This window comes from Drosophila rhopaloa, unplaced genomic scaffold, assembly GCF_018152115.1.
Source record: "Drosophila rhopaloa isolate 14029-0021.01 unplaced genomic scaffold, ASM1815211v1 contig_155, whole genome shotgun sequence".
Classification (NCBI taxonomy): Eukaryota; Metazoa; Arthropoda; class Insecta; order Diptera; family Drosophilidae; genus Drosophila; species Drosophila rhopaloa.
The window spans coordinates 3198577-3224899 of NW_025335034.1; the positions used below are offsets into that span (position 1 = coordinate 3198577).

Here is a 26323-nt window from a genome sequence, read left to right on the forward strand (position 1 = left end):
AAAAAAAACTCACTCTTTTTAAAAAAATAAATGTTGGTTAATAAGGTTAGATTTTAAATATCTAGTTAATTTAAATCCATTTATTGTTTCAAAAATAATATTTTGTTTTTTTTAATGAAATATAATTCCAACTGCAGGCTCAATTTTTAATATCATAATCTAACTTAATCAGTTTTATTTTTAGTTGTAATTGTAATTGCCAACCGTTTAAAAGCAACCTTATTAGTTTTTTTCATTTCGAGACTGAACCAAGTGCCGACATGTCTGTTGGTGGAAAATGCTTTTGCGCAATTTACATAACAAAGCCCGCTTAATGAAAGCATAATATATGTTTTTGCAAATCGAAATCCTTGCTTTGTTTGCCGTATCCGTTAAATGTGTCGGCTGCAATCGCACAGGACACAGATTCCTGACCATTCGCGCGTGCCGCATGTTGACCCTTCTCCGTGAAAAGAATGGGGGGATGAGGATGCGGAACAATGCCAATGATAGTTTGGATGAGGACCAGCGGTCAGCTGAAGTGCGGCCAAGGGTTGAACTGGAATTTTTGATTAAGTGACCGACTCGTGGCAAATTGCGGATTTAATCTTCTGGGTTCCTCTTCCCAAACTATTTGTAGTTTCTTCGCAAATTTTAGTAAATATTCAGAGTTTCCTTTGATAATTTATAGCCCTTTTATTGTCAGTGCAATTATGAATTTTTAAATCCCTTTTTATTTTCCCAAAGTCTCTCAAGGTGGCATAACCCAAAGTGCCCATTAAGCGGCAAGAGATAAATTCTATCAAAATAAATTGTAAAATTTCTTTTAATAAAGGCAGGCACCGCATAAGACATTTCCCAGGGAAAACATCCTCGAATCGAAGGAAATAAAATTAAAAATATAATTTCCGACCAGAGAAAAGGGTTGGTCTGGTTTAGGAACCAGTTTTAGCTACTTTTCCCAACAAAAGGATGCAGCATCTATTAAAACTTCAAATGACTTGTTGTTTTTCCCCTCAGCGTCCAAAGTCCTTTGATGGATGGACAGCCCAGCATCCTGGCATGGGCATAGGCATAGGCATACGAAATCCAAAACCAGTTTGCCCGAGTTTGTGCAACGAAAGCTGCACAGCGTCCAACATTTAATCTGCTGCACATGCGCGGCTCTCTGTTCGAAATTAGAAGGGATTTGTTTGGTCAAATCCTTGGGCTGGCATCGAGCTATTTTGAATACCCACATGAGCGCCGTAGCTCCGAAGGGCGGCGCGACTAACAAGCCCAGCAAACCCGGAGGTGACAACGCTGTCCAAGGGTCGGTCCACGGGTAATGGTAATGGTAATGGTGATGGTGATGGTCCTCGGTCCGGCAGAGCCCCTGTAATTCGATTCGTTCGGGGGTAGCAAAGGGTTGCCTGCCGGCGCTATTGTAACTTTATAATTTCGGGTCAGCGTGCTGGTCTACTCCCAATTCCCGATTTCCGGCACCCCGCTCACCTTCCTCCACCTCCTCCTGCCCATCCATATTGTGCATACAAATGTAGCATCAAATTATTTTGAAAGATCCAAGCCATTGTTCCCCTCGCAAAACGGTCATTTGCATGTTCAGTGGATGAGTGAAAAGTCTGTTCATATTTGGCCTATTTTCCCTTTTTTCATGAATGTAGTTTTGATGGTTAAAGTGTTTGATATTGTGGCAGAGATTTGCTTGTTGTAGCTCAAAAAATATACTTTATGGGTAGTTTTCTTTGTGTAATATAGAAATCAATGCATGGCTGTTGAGATGTGCAAAGAAGATAATTACAATATATTATAATACTATATTAACTAGACTTTTTTTTGAAAAACTTTGACACGTTTTACTATTATTATGCTTAAATGTATAAGATTTTTCGAAATTTTACAGCTTTGTCTATAAAATATTTCTAGTGCAAAATTATCTTATCTTCTTGAAGGTCCTTTCGTAGCTATGTTATTTCAAGGTTGAATAGAATGAAAACAAAATACAAATAAATAAATTGTTTTGGTATACTCTTGGTTTCACTTAAATATCATTATTGCATATTAACTAAATATATGAAAAAATATTTTTTAAAAACACGACCTTAGTAAAATATCTTTTACAAAGTAATTTATTCTTACTTTCATTAATTAAATACGTTTTTGGGGATAGAATCTTTGGTAGGATATTTTTTTAAAACATTTAATCCAAAAGGATAGGTCAAGGTATTCTTTCTGCCTGACCCATCCAAATTCAAAGACCGTAGCTTAAATATTTCACCTTTGAGCACCCATTGCCATTAATCTACATGACTATTGGCATTCGATTGCCATAAATTCGGCTTAATACGGCAATGACCCAAAAACCAGGCCCTAGTCGGACCCGGAAACATATCCTTAGAGCCGCGTCTTCACGGGTGAACGCATTTGCCAGTTCAAGCTGGCATAACAGAGACTCAGGCCAAACCAAGACGAACTCTGAACTCACCCCGCGTTGGGTCAATGAAAAATCGCTTCAGTTTTGAGGCAAAAATCATTAAATTCGTCACAAAAAGGAGCGCAAGAAAAGGGGAAAAGGTAGGGAAAAGAAAAGAAAAGCGGCGAGCAAGGGTTGGAGACCTCGAGACAGACCTTTGGCAAGGGCAAAGACGATCCGTCTTTGTTTGCATTTCACCTCTGCGCGTAATTTACAGTGAACCCGACGAGGAGCGGGGTCAGGACGAGGATGACGATGAGGACGCAGCCGAAGAAGGCCGATGACTATCTGCGCACTGGGGTAGCTGCTGCAGCTTCTCCAGCAGTGACATCATAAGACGTGACACATTTGAACCCGGCCCGAGGACCTTTGGCAGGATTCTGCACCCTTTGATACCTGGCCTCGGTTATTTGATCGCTCGTAAATTTCTTTTTCGCCAGGCTCGGTTCCTTTTCCTAATCTCAATCGCAATCCTTCGCCGATTTTCGCACTGTGGGAATTTTTTGCGGAAGGAAGCGAGATCATGATCGATGGCTATATAGGGTTTCAATGGGGTTAAAGGGGCGTCGATCGATTGAATTGGGAGAAGAAACTTTTTATTGCAAAAAAGCGAAACTAGATACTAACAAGAAAGGAAAGCTAACTTCGGGCGGAACCGAAGTTGAAATACCCTTGCAGAATATTCTGCAAATTATATTCTCCAAAATTATTCATATGATGCATTCTTAATACTCATAAAAAATCCCAACTTCCTAACTTTAAAAACACCAAAGTTATGGCATTTCCAATCGTTCAGTTATGTTTATGGCAGCTATAGAATATAGTCGGCCGATCCTTATGAAATTTGATATGTCGGATTGATTGGGCAAAAATAAAACCCATAGAAAGTCCCAACTTCCTAACTTAACAAACACCAAAGTTATGGCATTTCCAATCAATCAGTTATATGGCAGCTATAAGATATAGTCGTCCGATCCTTATGAAATTTGGTAGGTCGGATTACTTGGCCAAATATATAACCCATAGAAAATCCCAACTTCCTAACTTAACAAACACCAAAGTTATGGCATTTCCGATCAATCAGTTATATAGCAGCTATAGGATATAGTCGGCCGATCCTTATGAAATTTGGTACGTCGGATTGATTGGCCAAATATAATACCCATAGAGAGTCCCAACTTCCTAACTTAACAAACAGCAGAGTTATGGCATTTCCGATCAATCAGTTATATGGCAGCTATAGGATATAGTCGGCCGATCCCGGCCGTTCCGACTTATATACTGCGTGCAAAGGAAAGAAGGGTGTGTGCAAAGTTTCAATTCGATAGCTTTAAAACTGAGAGACTAGTTTGCGTAGAAACAGACAGACGGACAGACAGACGGACAGACAGACGGACAGACAGACGGACAGACGGACAGACGGACATGGCTATATCAACTCAGGAGGTGATCCTGATCAAGAATATATATACTTTATAGGGTCGGAGATGTCTCCTTCACTGCGTTGCACACTTTTGACCAAAATTATAATACCCTCTGCAAGGGTATAAAAACTGCAGTTTAGATAACTGCTCTTTTTTTGCTTAATGATACAAATTATAGCTTCCCTCAAAATATTTAATTAATATTAAGTAAATATATTTTATAAAATATAATTAACAAAAATATATTTTTTTTATATTGTATTAAAATTGTTGAATGATAGGAATTATCTTTTTAAGCCTTGTTAAGTCCTAAACATAGTGAATTTATTAAAAAAGTTTTCTACAGAAAGAAAGTAAACAAAAAGTATTTTAAACTAGTATTGGTTATTCTTGTCTATTTTCGGAAACCTTGTTTTGTTAAAAAATTATCTAGTGGTCATTAAAATCTAAAACAAATAATTAATTCAAAATACTTTTATTTTTTGTATTTAAAAGATCGTACTGAATGTGCAATCATAAAACACAAATCAGAACAGCTTATTGCAGCGGAAAACCGCTTTACAATCCCCCAATTATTTGACTTTAAATTGTTGGTGCTCAAACCGCTTAATTATAGCCTAAGCTGTTGCTTTCTGCATTTTCACACAATTTTCCGTGCGTTTTTCCGGGAAAACCAGTTTGTTCAAATCGTTTTAGGGCCCGCCCTTGACCACAGACCATTTTGATGGATTTTCATTGTGTGTTTTTGTAGGAATTCTGGTGACGCGTGCCCAACAAAAGTTAACCCCTCGGCGGGCAAAGTGACCGCTTGACCAACGCCGGACAGGATTCTCCTTTGTTTTGGTTGTTGTTGTCAGCCCATCCTTTTTGGACAGCACGTGCGTGTGATTAAGAAGTCGCCTTCGGTCGGCCAGCAAGTTGATTTCAGATTTGAGATCTTGACGAGGGAAGGCCGACCGGTGCAGACGAGTTATATACATAATATCAGAAAATATAGTATATGAACGCACAGCAGTAGGGCATCTCCTGCTGGACTCACATCAACCCTTTATTCGGTTTATTTTTGTTGGAAATTCTGTGATTTGAAAACGTTATAAACGCTACATTTTGGCAAAAGGCCTGTCATTGTCACGGCCATCATGGAAAGGGGTAGCTCGGCGCATAAAGGATAAAGGATGCTGTGCGCCGTCGCCTGACAGCGAGTTCAATTGTTGAGGACATAAAACAGAAAAACGCCGAGCGTTCAAATGTTTGCTAAATACAAAAAATTCGCTGACCTTCCCGCAGAATTTTTAAAAAACGTTTCGAGAAAAGAGAGAGTGGTTGAAAGGGGGTGGGCAGTTTTTGCACTCTGAGAGAGCAAAGAGACGCGACACGGTTCTCTTAAATGGCATTGCGAAAAGTAGTTAAATGCTTATGAAACTCAAGTCAAAAGTTTTGGCATTTTCAAGGACATCGACGCATCATTATTGTACTATGATTCAACTTTTAACGATCAATCATTAAAAGATCCATTGTATTTGAAGGTATCAGCACTTTGGTCGAGAAATTAATGATCTTTCTTGAGAAGTTTAGGTTGTTAAGGTTAGGTCAAGGGAATCCATAGAAATTCAATAAGTATGTACAGATGCACATACATTATACAAAACATACATTTTACATATATATACATACACATACCTTGCTAATTGAAGATCATTGAAATATTAGTTAGTAGATCAACAAAAAGAAAAACTATTAATTTACGTCTTCCAAAATAATCTCTTAGTTTTAAAAGTATTTATAACTGTAGAACAATGTACTTATTTCTATTGCATTTAGTATAAAGGTCGGAACGGACACTATATCATAAACATTTACGGGTATTGTGATTTCTCACAATTTTTGAATTAGGACTTGAATTTGTATTTTAATTATGATTTTTTCGGAAAATCGTCATAGCTTTGTCAGTTTTAAATATGTACGCATTTATAGAACATTTTGGTTATAGCTGCAATGGTATATTTATATATATGTAAATAAACTTCCTTTCTTGTTAGATCCTAGCTTTCCCAATAACATACATTACATACATTTTTGTCTGCCAAACCCATTTAGATATCTATTGAATATAAGTTATGCCTATTGATACACAATAAGATACAACTTTAAATTGGGTCAATAGAGGTTTTCTAAAATCACAAAATTTTAATTACACGGTGTAAATTGTACAATTTTAATATCCTGGCTTTCCCATGCCTTCCTTGCTATTCATTTCCCATTTCCGATAATAAATTTAATACTTCCATTTCTCACACTGATTGCAATCTACTTTGCCTAAAAAAATTAAAATAAAAACTATATGCATAATAATTTTATTCAGAGAGCGTAAGTAATAAACTGCAAATGGCATTGCATAAATTTTCCCAAATTCTCATCGCCGGCTTGCGAATTTTCCGCAGCACCCAACCCGTCAAATGTAACCCAAATGATGCACATCTGAGTTTGGGTCTGATTTGCATAATTTTGGCATTTTCAATTAAGCGGGTGTCCCGGAAATGCGGCGAGGAGCGAGGGGTTTCTCAGCACATTTTTGACTTGTGCCAATGTTATGCAAATTTCCCGGATGCACCACCGAAGCCAACGGGTTACAGAGATTGCCCAAGACAAGCCCTTGATTTCATTTTGATGTTTTGTTTGGCATTAACCGTGCTAAATGTTAATTCTCCTCAAGTGCCGATAGTCTCATCTTGAGGCGGGGATTTCTTCGGCAGGAGAAGATGCCTTCTGTTTGGGCAACTCAATCGAATCTTATTAAATATTCATGAGAGGCATATTTAAGGACCATAAACATACGATGTGCAAAGTCGATTGGTAATGTGCAAATATATGGTTAGACAATGAGGTAAAACTGTTGCTCGATAACGTGCACACACATGGAAATTAAGAGCTATAGTTAAAGTATTAAATATATATTTAAATAAAATAATTAGTATTAAAGATTTTAAACAATAAATTTTAAATATTCATACAAAATTGTACATGAACTTCTCATCACTAAATTATTGCTGATAAGGGACCGACCAATATGGTTATATATCTTGGTATATTCTACTTTAAAAAAATTAAATAACATTCACTTATTGAGCAATAAACGATTTGAAAATTTGACCAAACTTACTTATTAAAACATAATTTAAAATAATTTTCCTCAGATGTTAAATTTAAAATTAAATAAAAGTGAACATACAAAAACTTTGTTGCCGCTCAGTTTATATTATAACATATAATTTTATGTATATGTTAAGCTAAATATTTTTTAAGATTGCTGGAAAAACAATGCTGCTTTCTTGTAAACTTTAAAAATTATGATAAATTTTCCAGGATCCCCTAAATGCAATAAAAATAAATCGCATGTTTTACAAAACAAGTTCAGTTAGGATTTGGTTTTGCAGGATGTATACAAGGACCTTTTGATTTTACCATATCTAGCGAGTTATTCACAAACAATCAATTTCCGCAGTCTTGTGTCTCGTTTTCCCAAGCCTCAAATCTCGGCCATCTATGAATGCAAAATTTAATTTTCGCGGATCCCATAACCCTTTTTTCCCCTCCAATCAATTTATTAATTTCCCATGCTCCGTGTTTATGCAATTTGCAGTATCGAATGTCAGGGAAATGGCAACAGTGCTCGCCGAAAAATATAATAAAGGATTGTGCAATGAATTTCCGAAGCAGCTCAGGCAAATGAAGGAAGGATGCAGGATGCAGGTTTCCCTTTTTCGCAAGAGTCTCGAGTGCAAGATTTCTTTTGCTCAGACAGGCAGAAAACCGTAAAACACTTTTCCGTTTTTTTGCATTCACGATAGGGTAACCCTTTTGGCAAGAAGATCCGCGAGGGAACTTTCACATAAATCTGCAGCAGCTGACATCATTAGGCTGGCATTTGTCATTCGATTTCCGCTCAAAGGATTGCCGTAGAAAGTATCCCTTTTTGGGTGAATTTTCTTGGCTGGAAATTCGAAACTTTCATCTTGGACTCGGCAACCCCTTGGCACGATGATCGATGGATTTGGACTAAGGAGCAAATCATCAATCAGCGCGAGGAATTAAAGGATCGCGTTGCAAGAGCATTTGCGATGAAATGTTCCCTAAAATAGCTGACAATTTGACTAAGGCCATCCCTTATCCGCCGGCAAATGACCAATGCAACTTGACCCCTGGCCAGCAAACTGTCAACATATCCGCTGTCCTTGCATATATAATCCTATTAATTGCTTTATCACCAGGACTCGGACCACGGCCGACGTAAACAGCTCAATAATTTTTTGTGTGAAAATGTGAGAAATTTCCCAGGCCAAGGGCAATAAAAAAGCGGAAGATCTTGGCCAAACCAACCCCCCAGATGCTAGAAATAGCGCCAGCTGATCGGCCCTGCGATCATCATCAATATCATTTAACCTAATGGACCCTGACCCTGCCCGAGTGAGCTAAGCTGTGGCAAAAGTGTCTTCATGCCTGGCTGGACTGCGATTTTACCTTTTCCCTCAGCCTTTTCCTCTCGTCCTATTTTTCTTTAATTTCCTTTGCAGAAAAATGGCAAAGCCAAAAAATAAAGGTATCCAGGGTGGGTTTTCCCCCTGAGCGATTCTTCCTCTTGACTGTCCAAACAATTATTAATCAAAATTGGGACAACGGTATTTACTTAGGTTAGCTCGATCTTAAATAATACCTAAGTTTAACCGTTTTTCCCATATCTTAAAGAACATTTTTACAGTATTTAAGAAAAGCCATAGTTTGCGGCAGAAGTGATGAATTTAATTGCCATATAACGTGACAGTCTTGGGTCATGGCCCTTCAACGCCTTCATTTTGACACCCAATTTGCATAAAATTTGCAAGTCATTAGCAAATTGTTGATGTCCGGAAATCGGACAAGCCGAAGGGTGAAACATTGATTGCAACTTAATGAGTTGTGTTGACATGTGGAGGTCAGACAGCCAGTCAGCATATTAAGGTGTTGAACTTGTCAAATAATGACTGTTAATTCTTAAGCTTAAACTATTTTAGAAATATAGTAATAAGCGAAAAATTAAATAACCTCTACCACATAAGGAGCCATATACAGCTTTTCATTCAATTGACATAGTTTTTTGAATATTCTCTAAAAGAAAGTTTGCTTGCATAAAATAATACAATTTTAAACTTTATTTTATTTCCTTAATTTTTTGCCTATATTACATGCTCAAAGAAAATTTTTCAAATATAAATTATGGGAAAGATGTTAAAGCAGTAAAGGTAACCCAAGATTTTGGTTAAGTTTTGGAGTTTTTGAAAATGTTTATTAAAAGTTGTCTTAAAGAAAATACTCTGCCCTTTGATAACAACAATATCAACAAAAAAATGTTATAAACAAATAATAAAGAAATTAAATTTTAATTTTTTAAAAAGCAAAAATTTTAAAATATTACGCTTAATGCTTGCTTTTAAGAGGTACTTTATAATTAATTAAAACTTTATATAGTTATAAATAAAAGGGTTCATATTTTTGCTAATGCAAATACGATTATTGATACAGCGCGACAATTAACTTGCGGACTTTGATCTTATAAATTCAACCATTTTTTTAGGATCAGCAAACATTTAGAGTCAGCATATATTTTATGTAGGTCAGTCTTCACCGGATTTAATCATCTCTCCACCCCATTTTACTTAAACTTTCATTCTTAAAGATGTAAATAAAATTCCCAGCTACGTTTTATTGTTATTTCAATCCTTTTTTCCTCTCCGCATTTCTCTGATTTTCCTTCTGCTCTGGGACCGCCCAGTTGTTGACAATGGAAACCCAATCAAGCTGCAAACGTGCTTTGATCATGATATCCCGATCCTGTTCTCTGGAACTGTGTTGGCGTTGTTCGCCTCATTGCGCAACTGCCAAAACCAAAATGTGAACAAAACCCAATCTGCGTCGGAGTGTTTTCCACAAAACAAGGCCAAATTGGGACGGAAAATGCCAAAAAAAAAAGGATACGAGGAAAGCAATCGAGTATCGTGAATCCACCCCCAAGCCGATGGCGCTGATGATGATGCTGAACACATAACAAGATGTTCCCTCCAAAGCATTTGTCTAAGCATGCTGCGTAATCCTTTTTGTAAGGACACGTCGCATTGTGTGTGTGCCGTGTGGTGTGCGTCTGAAAGGATTGTGCTGCAAGGAAGCGAATCCAGGACAAATGTCGGCATGGGCATATCTCCGGCCGGTGCGCAGTTTCCAGCCATTCTTTCAGGGATTCCCTGGAGGCAGCTGAAGACGATCGAAGGATGCCCAAAGGATAACAATTCGAAGGGGGGCGCCGATGCTGCGCTGTTTGTTGTGACGATGTAATAAGATTATAATTTCATATTTCTCCTTTCGGTATTCCTATTCCGACCGACTCTCTATTTTCTCTACTTTTCGCGCTCCAGAGTTCAGGGAACTTTGGCAGCTGACCTCGTGGCTTGGCTTCGCAGTGAAAGGACATTTGCTAGGGGTTGCAAAAAATGCGAAAAACGAAACTTTAAAGAAAGTCCTTCAAAACCGAACCCTTTTCCCTGCAATTAGAGAAATTGCGAAATTTCTTACCTGAATTTCGCACATTTAGGCAACATTTCACTAAGAACAAGAAAGGAAAGCTAACTTCGGGCGGAGCCGAAGTTGATATACCCTTGCAGAATACTCTGTAAATTATATTCTCCAAAATTATTCATATGATGCATTCTTAATACTCATAAAAAATCCGAACTTCCTAACTTTAACAACAACAAAGTTATGGCATTTCCAATCGTTCAGTTATATGGCAGCTATAGGATATAGTCGGCCGATCCTTATGAAATTTGGTAGGTCGGATTGATTGGCCAAAAATAAAATCCATAGAAAATCCCAACTTCCTAACTTTACAAACACCAAAGTTATGGCATTTCCGATCAATCAGTTATATGGCAGCTATAGGATATAGTCGGCCGATCCTTATGAAATTTGGTAGGTCGGATTGATTGGCCAAAAATAAAATCCATAGAAAATCCCAACTTTCTAACTTTACAAACACCAAAGTTATGGCATTTCCGATCAATCAGTTGTATGGCAGCTATAGGATATAGTCGGCCGATCCTTATGAAATTTGGTAGGTCGGATTGATTGGCCAAATATAAAACCCATAGAAAATCCCAACTTCCTAACTTTACAAACACGAAAGTTATGGCATTTCCGATCAATCAGTTATATGGCAGCTATAGGATATAGTCGGCCGATCCCGGCCGTTCCGACTTATATACTGCGTGCAAAGGAAAGAAGGGTGTGTGCAAAGTTTCAATCCGATAGCTTTAAAACTGAGAGACTAGTTCGCGTAGAAACAGACAGACGGACAGACAGACGGACAGACGGACAGACGGACAGACGGACAGACGGACAGACGGACAGACGGACATGGCTATATCAACTCAGGAGGTGATCCTGATCAAGAATATATATACTTTATAGGGTCGGAGATGTCTCCTTCACTGCGTTGCACACTTTTGACCAAAATTATAATACCCTCTGCAAGGGTATAAAAAGGGTAAATATTTGCAGGATGCAACGTAAAGTATCCTATAACATCGCCTGGTTTCATTAATTTTAATATTGTCATTAGTTTTCGGGAATAACCCTCAAAAAAACTTTAAATCCTCGGAAATCCCAAAAATTTCGTGAGAATTTTCGAAGATCTGTAACTTGAGTCATTGCTAATGATTTCTCGGCAATCTGAAGACAACTTAAGGAAACTCATAACAATCATCAATCAAGTCGGACAGCTGCTGAAAGGGCACATATTTTTGATAAATTATTGTCCAAGTTTTTCCTTTATTTTCTAATAAAAAGCGTGAAAATCTTGAGCCAGAGTTTTCAATTACCTTCTGGGTGCAAATATGTGCAAAAGTTCATTAAATCAATCGGAGAAATCAGCTGCCGGCAAAAAATAACGACTATTTGCTTGCAACCCTCCGAGGGGTAATATCATTAATAAATTATGCAAATTTACACCATGCGGAGAGACCTGATGCCCAAAACGCATTTAACAAATATTTGCATAATTTTGGCACAGGCGACTTTTCCGCTGAGGCGCTGCCAGGCAGGAAGCACGAAAAAGGATCCAGGACGCAGGACACAGGGTTATGCAAATGGACCTGCACTTACGGCGGGGAGGAGGGTTACGTTACACTTTCGGTTCGTCGATCGACTGCGCACGCGCGCAACCTGGAAATTTATGCAAATCAGCAAGGAAGTCCCCCGAACATCGAACAAATCGATTGGCAAGGGGCGGAGGCTGAGGTACGATTGATTTTGAATTTGCATTTCAGCTCGGAACTGGTAAGGCTAGGGAAAGGCTGAAGGATCAGCCCAGGACATGGTTTGTCACTTGGTTGGCGAATTGGGAATGAAGTGGATTTACCAATTGTTGCCATAATTGAGTGACATGGATAACGCAGCGAGAGAGCGAGAGCGGAGATGCGGACTAACCAATGTTCCGAGCTATTGATTACAGAAAAGGTTCCATGCCACATAGTAAAATGGCAACTGGAAATGAAAATCTGCATGAAAATGCAAACAAAAGCCCATACGTTTTGTATAGGTAGAGCAGGGCTTGTTCCATTGCCCCATTCATAGTTGTATTTCTGCTTTTATGCTTTTGCATTTGCCTCGTGAATTAACATATGACAATTTCATATTCAGTTACAAACGTTTCGAAATAAGTAACTTTTGTTAGTCACCTTTGTTTAATGCTGTTACTCCTGGCGCAGTTGATTGCTGCAGTTATTACAGGACAGCCGCATGTTCAGATGATCCTGAAAGTGCTATCCCATGAATTATGATTTTGGTCGAAACTTTGAAATTAGCATGACACTGGCAATTCAATTAGCAAAGCATGTCACAGAACCGAGAATGCATAAGAAAACTTTATGGGGTTTTAATTGCCACTGAAGTTTATCCTAACTGATAATACTATTTAGAGAAATACGTTACCAAGATATTAGTGTTGTCATCAACGTGAGAAAATCTCTGAGAACAATTTGAATAATACCATCTATCTCTCCAATTACGCCAATTGCCTGTGGCACTTCGATTTCTTTGTCCTTTCTCCCAGTTTTCACGATTTATGCTAAAAAGTAAACAAAAAACGTTTGAATATTCAATCCGAAGGGCGCATCCGTGGGCATGCACACCCTATTTACCTATTTTCCCTATTCTTTCGAGATAAGGAATATTTTCCGTATTTTCTTCCTTTTTGTGATGCTTTGTTTTGGGATGCGTTTAGCCACAGATTTATTGTCTAAGATATTTCAGCATTTTAACTTCTACCCTTGCATGGCAAATGCAATCTTACCCTACAGATTGTTCAATACTCGAATTGACTATTATTTTTACTTGTGAAAAATTGCTGACCCTTGGCTAATGCTCGCTTAATAAATTCACGGATACCTGGGCCGAGATGAATATTGAATTTAGTCCATTCATAATCCAAGTGGACACGCGTGGATTTCAACAAACAATGGCGACACGAGTGAAAAGTCGAAGATTATCTCCGGAGGGATATTGACCAATGGGCAGCGCGTGTGCGCGGTCCTTAAAGGATAATGGCTTTCTTACGGAGTGGTTAAACAGGTTTCTCGGCGGTCATCTTGAAGGGTCTTCCTTTTGGACGCGTGGCCAGTAAGCGAGGACTAATTGAGGCGGTCAGTGGTCACTCCCGATATGCCGCCATCTTACCTCACCCGACCCCTTTCCCTCACACTGCTAATTTGTAACGGTTATTCCTTGTGAATCCTTTCAAGGATTTTGGTAAAAAAAACTTGAGAAAAGATTTCACATCTAATCCCTGTCCTTCGGGTCAGGCCCTAATACAATGAAGCCGAAAGCTGCAATTTTATTCGCTTTTGCGCATCCTTTCGAAAGCGGTCCGGGAAAACAACAAAAGGGTTGAAGGGTCGCTGGAAGGACCGCCTCGCCCCGAAAACCGGACTGGACTCGCGACCACGAATCAAAAATGAAAATCACAAGAAAACCGGTTTGGACACTGGCATTAATTTTCAGAAAGGCCGCGAAGAAAATTTCGACAGCGCAGCAAAAAAAAAAAAGGTTGAAAGGATGGAACCCTTGCAGGATATACGAGCCATATGGCGGTCCACAGTCGGATCTGGTCAGCCTGGAAGCAGTGAAGCGATGCTGCGCCTCGGCAAGGATATTGGGTGTCTCGTCCTGATCCTGTTCCCGATGCTGCGCCAGCCCGTGTCCTTGGGGTGGCGAGCGAGTCGGACAGGCGGGACAATGGCGACCGGGTTCAAAGGGTTCCCTTGCGGTCATGCATTCAAATTATCTCTCTACTTTGTTCCCAGCATGTCCTACATTGCTCCTGTCCCGTTTGCGAAGCTCTGCGGCCGGAGGTCAGCCATTTTGTTGAACCCGAGCGTGTTCTTCAATTAACGGACATTTCTCAAGGAATTCACAGCGAACTTTTCATGGGAATCGAGCAGGAACAATAGACTAAGTTCCCAGCCAGAAAATGCAAAAATTTGGAGTACTTCAAATTTCACGTTAAACATTTAACGGCTAAATACCATTTTCAATTTTGTAAAAGGAACTATTTCCATTTTGTATTTACTTAGAAATGATGAATGCGAATTATTGTACTTATTAAGAAATATTTTTACCCATTTATGCTTTTACTTTTTTAGGAAATTAGGTTATATATAAAAAAAAGTGTTTTTATTAACGGAGAACAACAGCGAATTATACAACAGTCTAATGTTATAGGTTTTAGATAACCTGAACTGATTACTGATTTCCTAAAATTAATATTAAGTCCTTGATATTCAAATTGAATAAGTATATATATAAATAAATATAAACAAAATATACCCATTCTCAAAAAAGATACATTTATTATTTATAAAAATATAATTATAGATCTATTTTAAAGAAAAGCAGACAAATGACTTAGGTCAGTGCCCCAGGATGACGCGTGCCAAACTGACCCCTGGAATGACCGTTTGACAACCCTTTAATTGTTAACCCTTCGGTCCATCCCAAAACTCGTTCTTGACCAGCTCTAAGCGATTGAGATTACTCGGACGCGTGACCATCGTGGGGTTGGTCGGTCCAAGATGCCCAACTGCCCTTCTCGAATACTTATCTCATTTGCATTGTCATTTGCAATGACTTCAAACTCAGCATTGTCCATCGATTGCATCCCTAAGTGGCCGAGGTCCTCAAGAAGTGTCGACAAAACGCTCGCAAATGAAGATCCCATTAGCATTGGCTGTGGTCATTGATAGGCGAGATTTATGCAAAAGGGACAGCATCCTGAGACATCCTTCTTCAAGGGTCAGCAGTATTGCACAAACAAAGAGCGACAATTGGCAATGAATATATTGAAATATCATCGATTTATGGCAAAAGATTCCGTCGTCATTCAGGGGTAGAAGTTGAGATACTCGAATGGCTTAGGCAATAAATCTGTGGCTAAACGCATCCCAAAACAAAGCATCACAAAAAAGGAAGAAAACACGGAAAATATTCCTTATCTCGAAAGAATAGGGAAAATAGGTAAATAGGGTGTGCATGTGCACGGATGCGCCCTTCGGATTGAATATTCAAACGTTTTTGTTTACTTTTTAACATAAATCGTGAAAACTGGGAGAAAGGACAAAGAAATCGAAGTGCCACATGCAATTGGCGTAATTAGGGAGATAGATGGTATCTTTATTCAAATTGTTCTCTGAGATTTTCTCACGTTGATGACAACACTGAATAGCTTGATTCCGAATTTCTATAAATCTTGGCATTTAAGAAGTACACTCTTTCAAGATTGAACTTCAGTGGCAATTAAAACCCCATCAAGTTTTCTTGAGTGATTCTCAGCCTCGTGACATGCCCTTTACTTGGCTAATTGATTTACCAGTGTAATGCTAATTTCAAAGTTTCGCTCAAAATCATAGTTCATGGGATCCCGAAAGTGCTACGATTCTCTGAATACGCGGCTGTCCTTTAATAACTGCAGCAATCAACTGCGCCAGGAGTAACAACATTAAACAAAGGTGACTAACAAAAGTTACTTATTTCGAAACGTTTGTAACTGAATATGAAATTGTCATATGTTAATTCACGAGGCAAATGCAAAAGCATAAAAGCAGAAATACAACTATGAATGGGGCAATGGAACAAGCCCTGCTCTACCTATACGAAACGTATGGGCTTTTGTTTGCATTTTCATGCAGATTTTCATTTCCAGTTGCCATTTTACTATGTGGCATGGAACCTTTTCTGTAATCAATAGCTCTGAACATGGGTTAGTCCGCATCACCGCTCTCACTCTCTCGCTGCGTTATCCATGTCACTCAATTATGGCAACAATTGGTAAATCCACTTCATTCCCAATTCGCCAACCAAGTGACAAACCATGTCCTGGGCTGATCCTTCAGCCTTTCCCTAGCCTTACCCAGTTCCGAGCTGAAATGCAAATTCAAAATCAATCGTACCTCAGCCTCCGCCCCTCGCCAATCGATTTGTTCGATGTTCGGGGGACTTCCTTGCTGATTTGCATAAATTTCCAGGTTGCGCGCGTGCGCAGTCGATCGGCGTACCCGAATCTGTAACAAAACCCCCTTCCCGCCGTAAGTGCAGGTCCATTTGCATAACACTGGCTATAGAGCTGGTGATCCGGATGTCGAATTTCCCACCCGATCGCCCGCTCTCGCCTTGGGCTGATGTGCCAAAATTATGCAAATGGCTCTGCGTGCCAATATTTTACAGCAATAATTTATGCAAATTACGATCCGCAAAGGATTCGGTGTTTCTGCGCAGCGGATGTTACATGTAGCCTCCTTCGAATGGAAAACGATTTTTAAGGGTTTGCTCACGTTCAGAATTTCTGCAAACGTTTTTTATATGCTAATTTTTTATGCATTCGGTCTATGAAAATTTTGGCATTTTTAATTGTGTTTTTTTGCACGATTGTAATGCAGATTTTTTGCTCGATTGTAATTTTAATTTAGAGTTTTGGGTTTTTATTTTTTGCATTTGAATGGATTTCATTCGATTATTTCAAGAACCAAAGCCAGCTGCTCCAGTTTCAGTTCGCAATCGCGCCAATTCCTTGAAATTATTTCAATTCGCAATTTTGCCGAAATATTGTCAGACAATTTGCATAGAGATGAGACCTTAAATGAACAAAGATGCGGAATCTGTATTTTGTACGGGCTAAGATTTGATTATATTGGGGACGCGAATTTTAACTGTGAGAAAATCGATATGATTCTTTTGAGTAATTCAATGAAATGGCATTTTCTAACGGCTATTTCATTAAAAGCATATATTGTATAATCTTTGGAATTAGTTTAAGACACTTTTTTACCATAAATTGATAATACATTGAGTAGCGAAACAACAATTCAATTTAAGGAATATATATCTTACTTAAGTCCTTTGAACAAAAAATAAATATCAAAAGCATTGCACCCAAATTTTGCACGAAAATATAAGATACGATTAGTTTTTCATATAGTTTTGTATTAACATTAGTTTACACATTTAAATAAGCAATAAATAAAGTATTTCAATTAAGAACGTAGATAAATCCCCGATTTTTAAAAATATTTTTGCAAATATTAAAAAAAACAAGAAAGGAAAGCTAACTTCGGGCGGAGCCGAAGTTGATATACCCTTGCAGAATATTCTATAAATTATAATCTCCAAAATTATTCATATGATGCATTCTTAATACTCATAAAAAGTCCCAACTTCCTAACTTTAAAAACACCAAAGTTATGTCATTTCCAATCGTTCAGTTATATGGCAGCTATAAGATATAGTCGGCCGATCCTTATTAAATTTGGTAGGTCGGATTGATTGGCCAAAAATAAAACCCATAGAAAATCCCAACTTCCTAACTTTACAAACACCAAAGCTATGGCATTTCCGATCAATCAGTTATATGGCGGCTATAGAATATAGTCGTCCGATCCTTATGAAATTTGGTAGGTCGGATTGATTAGCCAAAAATAAAACCCGTAGAAAATCCAAACTTCCTAACTTTAAAAACACCAAAGTTATGGCATTTCCGATCGTTCAGTTATATGGCAGCTATATGATATAGTGGCCCGATCCGGCTCGTTCCGACTTATATACTACCTGCAATAGAAAGACAACTTTTGGGAAAGTTTCAAGCAGATAGCTTTAAAACTGAGGGACTAGTTTGCGTAGAAACGGACGGACAGACGGACAGACGGACAGACGGACAGACGGACGGACAGACGGACATGGCTAGATCGACTCTCCTGGTGATGCTGATCAAGAATATATATACTTTATAGGGTCGGAAATGTCTCCTTCACTGCGTTGCAAACTTTTGACTGAAATTATAATACCCTCTGCAAGGGTATAAAAAGTGTTATAAAATTCCTTTACCGATCTGTGCTCTTCTATCTTTTGCTGTCTCTTTCTGCCACATATTAGGCAAGCAAGATTCCTTTACAAATATCCGCTCCTCTCTCGCAATCGATGACATTTTTTACCTAAAAAACTCTCTTTTCTAGATAAATTTACATGAACGCTGGCATTTTATTGGTCGAGAAAAAGCGAACGAAAAAACGAAAACCAGACGGAAACAAGCTGAGTTTTTCCAGAGCATTTTCCGGAGAAGGGTCGTTAAAAAACTAGGGGTTGGAAGTCGAGCCACCACCATTAACTGATTTTTCAGTTTGTTCATTTTTTAAGAGAGCTCGAGAGCGAGTGAGATCGGTTTTTTAAGAGATGCGAGAGGGTTGCGTTTGGAAGTTGGGTTTGCGCAATTTTGCTATATTAGCTGGAGGCCGCGGAAGAGTTGAAACAGTTTGAGCCTCGCAGCCGAACTTTAAGGATCGCTGAGACGCCGTGCAAGAAAAGTGATCGAAGACGAGATATTCGTGCTGTGTTCTGTGCTGTGACCCACTGAAAATCTGAACGAAATCTTGAAGAATTTTGTAATACCGAAAATATCGTTGTGCTGTGCCAAAAATATCAAGAAAAGTGATTTATAAAAATGTCCAACCAAATGGAGTTTATTATGCAACTTTACATGATGAACCTCATGAAGCAGCAGCAGCAGCAACTGCAATTGCAGCAGCCGCTGGCTGGATACACCTACACCCAGAATGAGGATATCTCGAGCAGCACATGCCTGCAGCAGCAAAACGAACAGCAGCAACATCAGCAACACCAGCAATCGCAACTGCAACAGCCACAGCAAGATCATCTCAAGACAAGAACGCACAAACGCATTAGCTCGCAAAACACCAACTGTAGTAGTAGCCGTAGTTGTAGTCCCAATAGTAATTTGATTGCTTTTCAACCACAACAATACACAGGCGCTACAGCAGCAACACCACCCACACCTAACAACACACACAATTTGGTGGGCCAAATGTTGCTCAACACCCTGCCGCCGCTGACGCAGTACATGTTGCAGCAACAGCAGCAGCAGCAGCAACATTTGCTGACCACCTCCAACCTCCTACTAACACCCAACCACACCCCCAGTTCCCTGGGCAAACAGGATCAGCCGCAACATCAGTTGCTGCTGGGCCAATGCCAATTCGCTGGCTCCGAACAGTTTACCACAAATAACTTTCTGCAATCCTCCACAGTGACATCCACGCCAATCGAGAAGGCAGCCACACCAGCAACTGAAGCAGGACCAACTGCAGCAGGAGCAACTGCCGGCAACTTTTCGGCGGTCACAGTCAAATTTGAGCAGGACTCCCTCGACGACGAGGACGATGACAAGCCGCTGTCCAGTCTCAACAGCTGCAGCTCCTCGGGCCACACCAACGCAAGCACCGAGAAGCTGCTGCTCCTGTCGGGCGTCCATCCGCTGGAGTCAACCACCGACAGCCTTGACTCACCCAGCATGGTAAGTGGTCCTTTTAAAAATATAATGCCTAGAGGCAGCTTAGAAGTCTAAAAAACAAGCCACTGTAACAAAACTCACAACTTCCAAGTAATCTTTTCAAAATATCACACTTTTTGTAACATATTTAAAAGTTAGTTAAGTCCCGAAATCAAAACTTAAAGGTCTAGAGCAGAACATTTTTTTGCATAGTATTTTTCATCTTTACTTAAATTCAACACAAAACTACTTGTAGTTTGTAAATTCGCTCTTTATTATTATTCCCTATTTTCTTTTCTTTTTCTTTTTTTTTGGGCTATATCCCACGCTCTGTAAGTGTAATTTGAGAATAATACATAAACGAAACAACTCGTGATTTTAAAAAGTTAAGTGTGAGAGTAAACACAAAGATCGCGATTCCAAAGAAAACAAACAGCTGTGTCGGCATCGCGTGGGTTTCCTTCGTTCTCGATCGCTGCCCAGCTGTGGGCACCAGGCAGTCTGAGGTCGGGCTCACAGATGTATCCAAGTATTTGGTCTAAAGTTCTCCCTACCCTCTTCCCACTCTTTGCAGTACACGCCCGTCAAGCAGCCAGCGGACTCATCGTACCACATCACGCCCGTCGAAAGCGAGCTGACCCCCAACACCCCCCTGCAACAGACCCAGACCACCTCCCTTCTGACCCCCCCCTCCAGTGAGCAGAGCAAGAGCATGGTGAGCCTCTCGGCGGCCAGCGGCCTGGATGCCCTTTTCCAGAGCGAGGAGATCCTAAAGAACCTGCGCAAGGTGTCCTCCTATCTGGAGTGCGAGAACAGCCTGTGCCGGCAGGAGAACCTGCGGGAGCACTTCCACTGCCACGAGGAGCCCTGCCAGGGCAAGATCCTGAGCAAGAAGGACGACATCATCCGGCACCTGAAGTGGCACAAGAAGCGCAAGGAGAGCCTCAAGCTGGGCTTTGCCCGCTTCTCCTCGGCGGACGACTGTGCTCCTTCCTACGGAGAGGGGTGCGCTTACAACTGGAAGCAGACCCACTACCACTGCGTCTACGAGCACTGCCCGAAGGTGTATGTGAGCACCAGCGACGTCCAGATGCACGCCAACTTCCACCGCAAGGACTCCGAGATCGTGAACGAGGGCTTCCGGCGCTTCCGGGCCCATGAAAACTGCCGGATCGAGGATTGCCCCTTCTTTGGCAAGAAGATCTCGCACTACCACTGCTGTCGCGAGGGCTGCAATCACACCTTCAAGAACAAGGCTGATATGGGTAAGTCCACAAGGAATGTTAGAATGTCTATATAAATTTATTAAAAAAAACTAAAGCTTCCGCTTAAATATTAAAAAATGTAGACCTTCTCTATTTTAATTATCCAAATAAATATTTAAATTTATTTTATGCATTCTCTTCCTTAGACAAGCACAAGACCTACCACCTGAAAGACCACCAGCTGAAGATGGACGGCTTCAAGAAGATCCTGAAGACCGAGGTGTGTCCTTTTGAGGCCTGCAAGTTCTCCACCGTCTGCAACCACATCCACTGCGTCCGCGAAGGCTGCGACTACATCCTGCACTCCAGCAGCCAGATGATCAGCCACAAGAGGAAGCACGATCGTCAGGACGGCGAGCAGGCCTACCAGCAGTTCAAGACAAAGCAGGATGTGGAGGAGTCCTCGCTGGATGCCACGCCCCAGCAGCTGCCGCCCATCAGCGTTGGCCAACCTCAAGTCAGCAACTCCGTGTGTGGCAGCAACACCTCCACTCCGCTCTCCTCCCTCTCCGCCGAACACTTTCTGGCCCGCAAACGCGGCAGGCCGCCCAAGAAAATTGTAAGTATATATAGTTTTGATCTTTAAGTTATATGTTTTATAAATATTTAATTTAATTTAATAACTAATTTTGTTTCTACCCATTACAGCAACTGCCCGCCGATGCTCAGCAGCCGGAAGCCAAGCGCCTCAAGGTCGAGGATGATACCAGCAATCCCGCGATGCTCTTGCCTCAGTCCCAGCCTACAGCCCCTGTCCACCCGTTGACCAATGGTCTGTTTCCAGGCCTGCTGCCCGCTGCCTCTGCTCCTGGAGTGGATCCCACGGCCCCGAACTTCCAGCTCACCCACCTGATGGCCCTGTTTCAGCTGCAGAATCCGCTCTTCTACCAGAACATCTATCCCGGAATGACCGGAATGACCCAGAACCCGTCCATGCTCGGAAATCTGGCGGCGCTTAGTGCCGCTTCGGCAGCAGCGGCGGCGGCAGCGGCGGCAAATGGAGTCCAGCAGCCCAAGCCGGAATTTACCTTTAAGCCCGAGTATAAGGAGTAGAAAGGATGCATGTCCCTAGGTAGTTTGTAACTAGTTAGTTGGACTGACGGACGCTATACTGTACATAAGCAGGTTCGTCTTTACTTTGGTTGGGTTTTTTGGGTGTTAGGGCAGGACCAGGACTTGACATCTTACCCTCCACAAAAACCAACTCAGCCACATTTTAAGGAGCTATAAGTCTCTGTTCAAAGTGTAGCTGAATTGGCTTTTGCATATTATTATCCTATAGTTTAGCTTCTTCGAGTGCCACATTAATTTCTAAAATTTTCAGCCATTTTGAATAAAAAAGAAGAATTTCTTGATTTTTAGTTTGACTAAAACTGTGATGTTTCATTAGGATAGCCTCATTTAATTGATAGTGAAAATGATTAATTTGCCGGACTTAGGAGACTTGAGTTGTCAATAACATAGCATATAAGTATTAAATTGTATGTGATATATACTAATAAAATAACGCTAATTGTTGTCGCTTTATAAAATAGGAGGATGCTATTATAATAAAATATTAGAACCTTTAGTGAAATCAGCTTTTCCGAACTAACAGATAAACTTTACTTGAATAAATTATAAGACCTGTCGGCATTAAATAGTTACCAAATGATTCGAATTGTATTATTGGGACACTTTGGGGCTATTGTTAAGTCAATACATATTTTGTGATTTTATATGTTTATTACCCACAAATAAACACTTCATAATCAGTTTTGATTAAATAATTTTTGACTTTATTACTGTTTTCATGTAATTGTTGTTTGTTTTAATCATATTCTAACACAAATCAGCTACACAAACTCTGGACGTTCGATAAAAACAGTCCAGCTAAGCAATACATAAGTACTTAACACAGAAGCAATTATTGTTTTCTTTGCTTGCATTAATTATATTTCATAATCGTATGTATATGTAAACAATCAATTCAATCCAAGTACCATATTTATAATGAAAGAGATTTCAGAAAGTTGTATCCTACTCAAGAACAATGTACAAGCAAGTATCATCGGAATTTTTTTATACATTAGGTATCTGACTTTAGTTTACATTGCAAAATAAAACCCTGGGAGAAATGTACAAATATAATTAAATTAAGAATAACATTAAGAACTAATGCTCTAAAACTAAAGAAACACGAAAATCAACAAGTAAGCTACTAAGTAAATTCGTTAAGTATTAAGTCAATATAAAGGGGGAAACTAAAACAAACTACAGACTCATTAATGCTTCTTTTGATTTAGTTGTTTTTTGCGTGTTGCCGCCTAAGTTTATAAGCTTCGATTTTGATGCGGTAGCCAAATTTATAAAACCTTGAAAAAGCATTATCCAATTTATTCCTATAAGCATATATATAGTTGTATAATATTTGGGGCATCAGTTTATAACGATTGCGTAACTTTCGGGGCAATATATATGGCAACAATTTGTGCGCACATCGACACATACACACAATTTGAAAACGAAGTAGTTGAAGTTTGTATCTTATAGGTTGGTTGGGTTAATCGTATCTAAGTCGCAACAGAAGAGGTTATGAGTAGCGTTGGGTTTCTAAGCTGCCCGATCTGCCTGCGGGCCCTAATCGCGATAAAATCCGCGCAGCAGTTTCCCGATGAATCAGAACCGTTAGCTGCGACCGGTGGTCGCCGTGGCCGCGGGCGGTGCCAGCTCCACGGGAACGGGAGCCACTCGTACCACGGTCTCCGTGCTGGACTGGTGCTGCACGCCTCCTAGCGGAATAGCTCGCATGTGATGCACCGGACGTATGGACTTGAGCTGCGTGGTGCCCTTGAAGCGCACGTTCACATCGCCTCCGACCATGCTGAGCGGGTGCATGGCCTGCGGCTCCTCAACATCCTCCCGTGGCATACTGGCCATTGTCGTTGCCGGCGGCACTTCCTCCATCTGGTGGGGAGACGGTGCCGTGGTAATGGCCACTCCATAGCTCTGGCGCTGGGCCAGCGGAGAGAGAGCCGGTGGCGTTGTCCTATAGCCCATGCGACTAAATATACTCCCTCCGCTGCTGTTGCTCGCCGTGCTGGGCGGGCTGAGGGGTGTGCCCACGCCCGAGTCCACCTCCAACGGGCTCTTGATATTCGCAACAAACTTATCCACATGTTCGGGAAGCTTCAGCTCATCCAGCTTGACTTGCATGACGGTCCGGGCACTGGCATTGTCCAGCAGGCGATTGGGTCGCGACGGGGGCGTCGGGGAGACCGACTCACTGGCATTAGAGGACTGGCCGTTGAGGCGATGCTGTTGCTGTTGCTGACGCAACTGTTCAAAAAAAGGTGTCTTCTCCTTCTTCTGTTTTTGTGGCGAACCATGTTCGTCTCTTTCTGTCAGCTCTTCGAGCACCTTGAGTGGAAACCCCAAGTGACTGTTGACGGAAATGGACTTGCCGATCTTTCGCTCGGTGAAGATGGGTTTGCGACGCTGCCGTTCCAGGTCGTCTAGCTGCTGGAGCATGCGTCTGACCTCGTTTGGCAGCTCCAGGTCGGGGTTGTGATCCACCAGTTGCCCGACGTACCGACCGAGGGTCTGGATGGTCAGCTCCAGAGACTGCACTTGCGATTGCAGCGTGGTTATCTGAGCCTGTTGGGAGGAACGGGTGGTCTCCAGCTGAGCAATCGAGGATTGAGCAAACTGCGGGAGAGAAAAAAAATGATATTTAGTAGTTTCATTATCCATATAACGACAAATAACACTAGTTGTAATGTTAACCAATTTAGGGCACCATCTTTAAAAAGCTCACCTGCAATTGCTGCTCCAGATGCTGGTTCTGCGTCTTTTCCCGGTTCAACATTTCCAGATGATGGTTGGTGGTGGTGATCTCCTCCTGCAGCACGTTGTACTCCACATTATACTCGGCCAGCTGCTTGCCAATGTCCATGCCGAAGACTAGCTTCATAATCTGCTCCATGCAGTTGGGCTCCATCTTAGGCACCACGGTCTTCAGATAGTCCATGATCTCCTCGAAGTTATCCTTTGCCAGTAGTTGCTGCTTGTGCACTGATAGCAAAGCAATGGCAAACTTGAAGATTACATCGGAGGATTCCAGGAAGAGCAGATCGAAGACGCGGGCCACGAATCCCAGCGGGAACTGGGAGCTGAAGACGGTCAGAATCCAGGGAGCCGCATACAAAGTGGGCGAGACATCATTCTGATCGAGCCACACATACAGATCTGGCAAGTGATCCTTGACCAATCGGGAGAGTTGGTACAGCTGCAATTGAAACTTTTTCATGTCGGGCAGGTATTTTGTGCGCATATTCCGTCGGAACATTAAGTGTTTCAAAAGCTGGAACGCATTCGCCTCATCACACTGAAAAAAAACAAAAATTAGTTAATGATCCTTTTCAAATTTGTTAAAAGGAGACGCACATGCAGGAGTAAAACGCCGCAGATGAAACCCAGACCCTGACAGTATCCCAACTCCGGATCGAGAATGGAGTACGCCTTTAGCAGGTTAAACAGCGACAGCTGCCCTAATCCCAGAGGATCCTTGTAGAACTGATGGTTGGGAAACGTCCTGCCCAGATCGATGAAGATCGCATGCTGATGCTCCGTGAGGTGTTTCAGCAACGTGTGATACGGCGTATTGAAGTTGGGGAACCGCTTTGTGTCAACCGGAGCCGTGTTCATGGAATGCTGCTCGCCCAGGAAGGTCCACACATCGCCGCGCTTTGATCGCGGTACTCCAGTCCGGATGGCGTGACACAGAACCTTGGGATCCTTTTTGTTGCCAATCTGCGTGGAGTTGCGTTCGATAATCTGCTCCCAGCGCTCGATCAGTTGCTTGTCGCAGGGCACGATCTCCTCGTAGTCTAGTTTGATGCGCTTCAGCTCGTTCTCGTTCTGGCGTGCCTGCAGCATGGCGTTCTCCGTCTCCATGCGGTTAAGCATTATGGTCTGTCGGATGGCAGTGCGCCACAGTTCCCTCAGTTCCGCCGCGTCCCGCTTGCCTCGTTTGACAGCTGTTATTTGCAAGTAGTTTTATGATTTAAATTCCCAGAAGAAGGGGCAAGATTAGGGATTACTTACGCTTGCGCATGGGCGACAGAAACTCGGTGGGCACCTCACTGTCCAAACCCTTCGAGGGTGTCACTACACTATTAAGTATCGCTTGGCGCCAGGACCCCTGGTGGGTTTCGGCCTCTTTGGGACTGTTTCCCACCTTGATGAATCTAATTGAGGAATTCGAATTAGTGAATTATATCCCCTACAA

The 26323-nt window shown here is 41.2% G+C and overlaps 2 protein-coding genes across 6 annotated transcripts in view; one reads left to right on the plus strand and one right to left on the minus strand.

Annotated features, from left to right (window-relative positions):
* The first annotated feature begins 18767 nt into the window (after positions 1–18767).
* On the plus strand, positions 18768–22624 carry LOC108053421 (transcription factor castor). Its single transcript, XM_017136060.2, has 4 exons — positions 18768–19813; positions 20364–21054; positions 21201–21613; positions 21703–22624. Exons 1-4 carry the CDS (start codon positions 18944–18946, stop codon positions 22105–22107), a joined length of 2379 nt encoding a protein of 792 aa, XP_016991549.2. The 5' UTR covers positions 18768–18943; the 3' UTR covers positions 22108–22624.
* Positions 22625–22809: 185 nt separating this feature from the next.
* The window catches only part of LOC108053419 (TBC1 domain family member 4), a 30642-nt gene continuing 27128 nt past the window's right edge, over positions 22810–26323 (minus strand). For all 5 annotated transcript variants that reach the window (XM_044457377.1, XM_044457376.1, XM_044457378.1 and 2 more), the window contains 4 exons: positions 26140–26282; positions 25480–26072; positions 24851–25420; positions 22810–24741 (listed from right to left, as the gene is read on the minus strand). In XM_044457377.1, coding sequence (XP_044313312.1) covers positions 23722–24741; positions 24851–25420; positions 25480–26072; positions 26140–26282 — 2326 coding nt within the window. In that variant the 3' untranslated portion in view covers positions 22810–23721. The remainder of the gene's footprint in view (positions 24742–24850; positions 25421–25479; positions 26073–26139; positions 26283–26323) is intronic.

What these genes read in the sequence shown, in the direction of transcription:
- LOC108053421 (XM_017136060.2), top strand. Translation starts at nt 18,944, where the DNA reads ATGTCCAACCAAATGGAGTTTATTATGCAACTTTACATGATGAACCTC. An exon ending in GCCTTGACTCACCCAGCATG is followed by an intron (nt 19,814 to 20,363) that starts GTAAGTGGTCCT and finishes CACTCTTTGCAG; the next exon opens with TACACGCCCGTCAAGCAGCC. An exon ending in GCAGGCCGCCCAAGAAAATT is followed by an intron (nt 21,614 to 21,702) that starts GTAAGTATATAT and finishes TACCCATTACAG; the next exon opens with CAACTGCCCGCCGATGCTCA.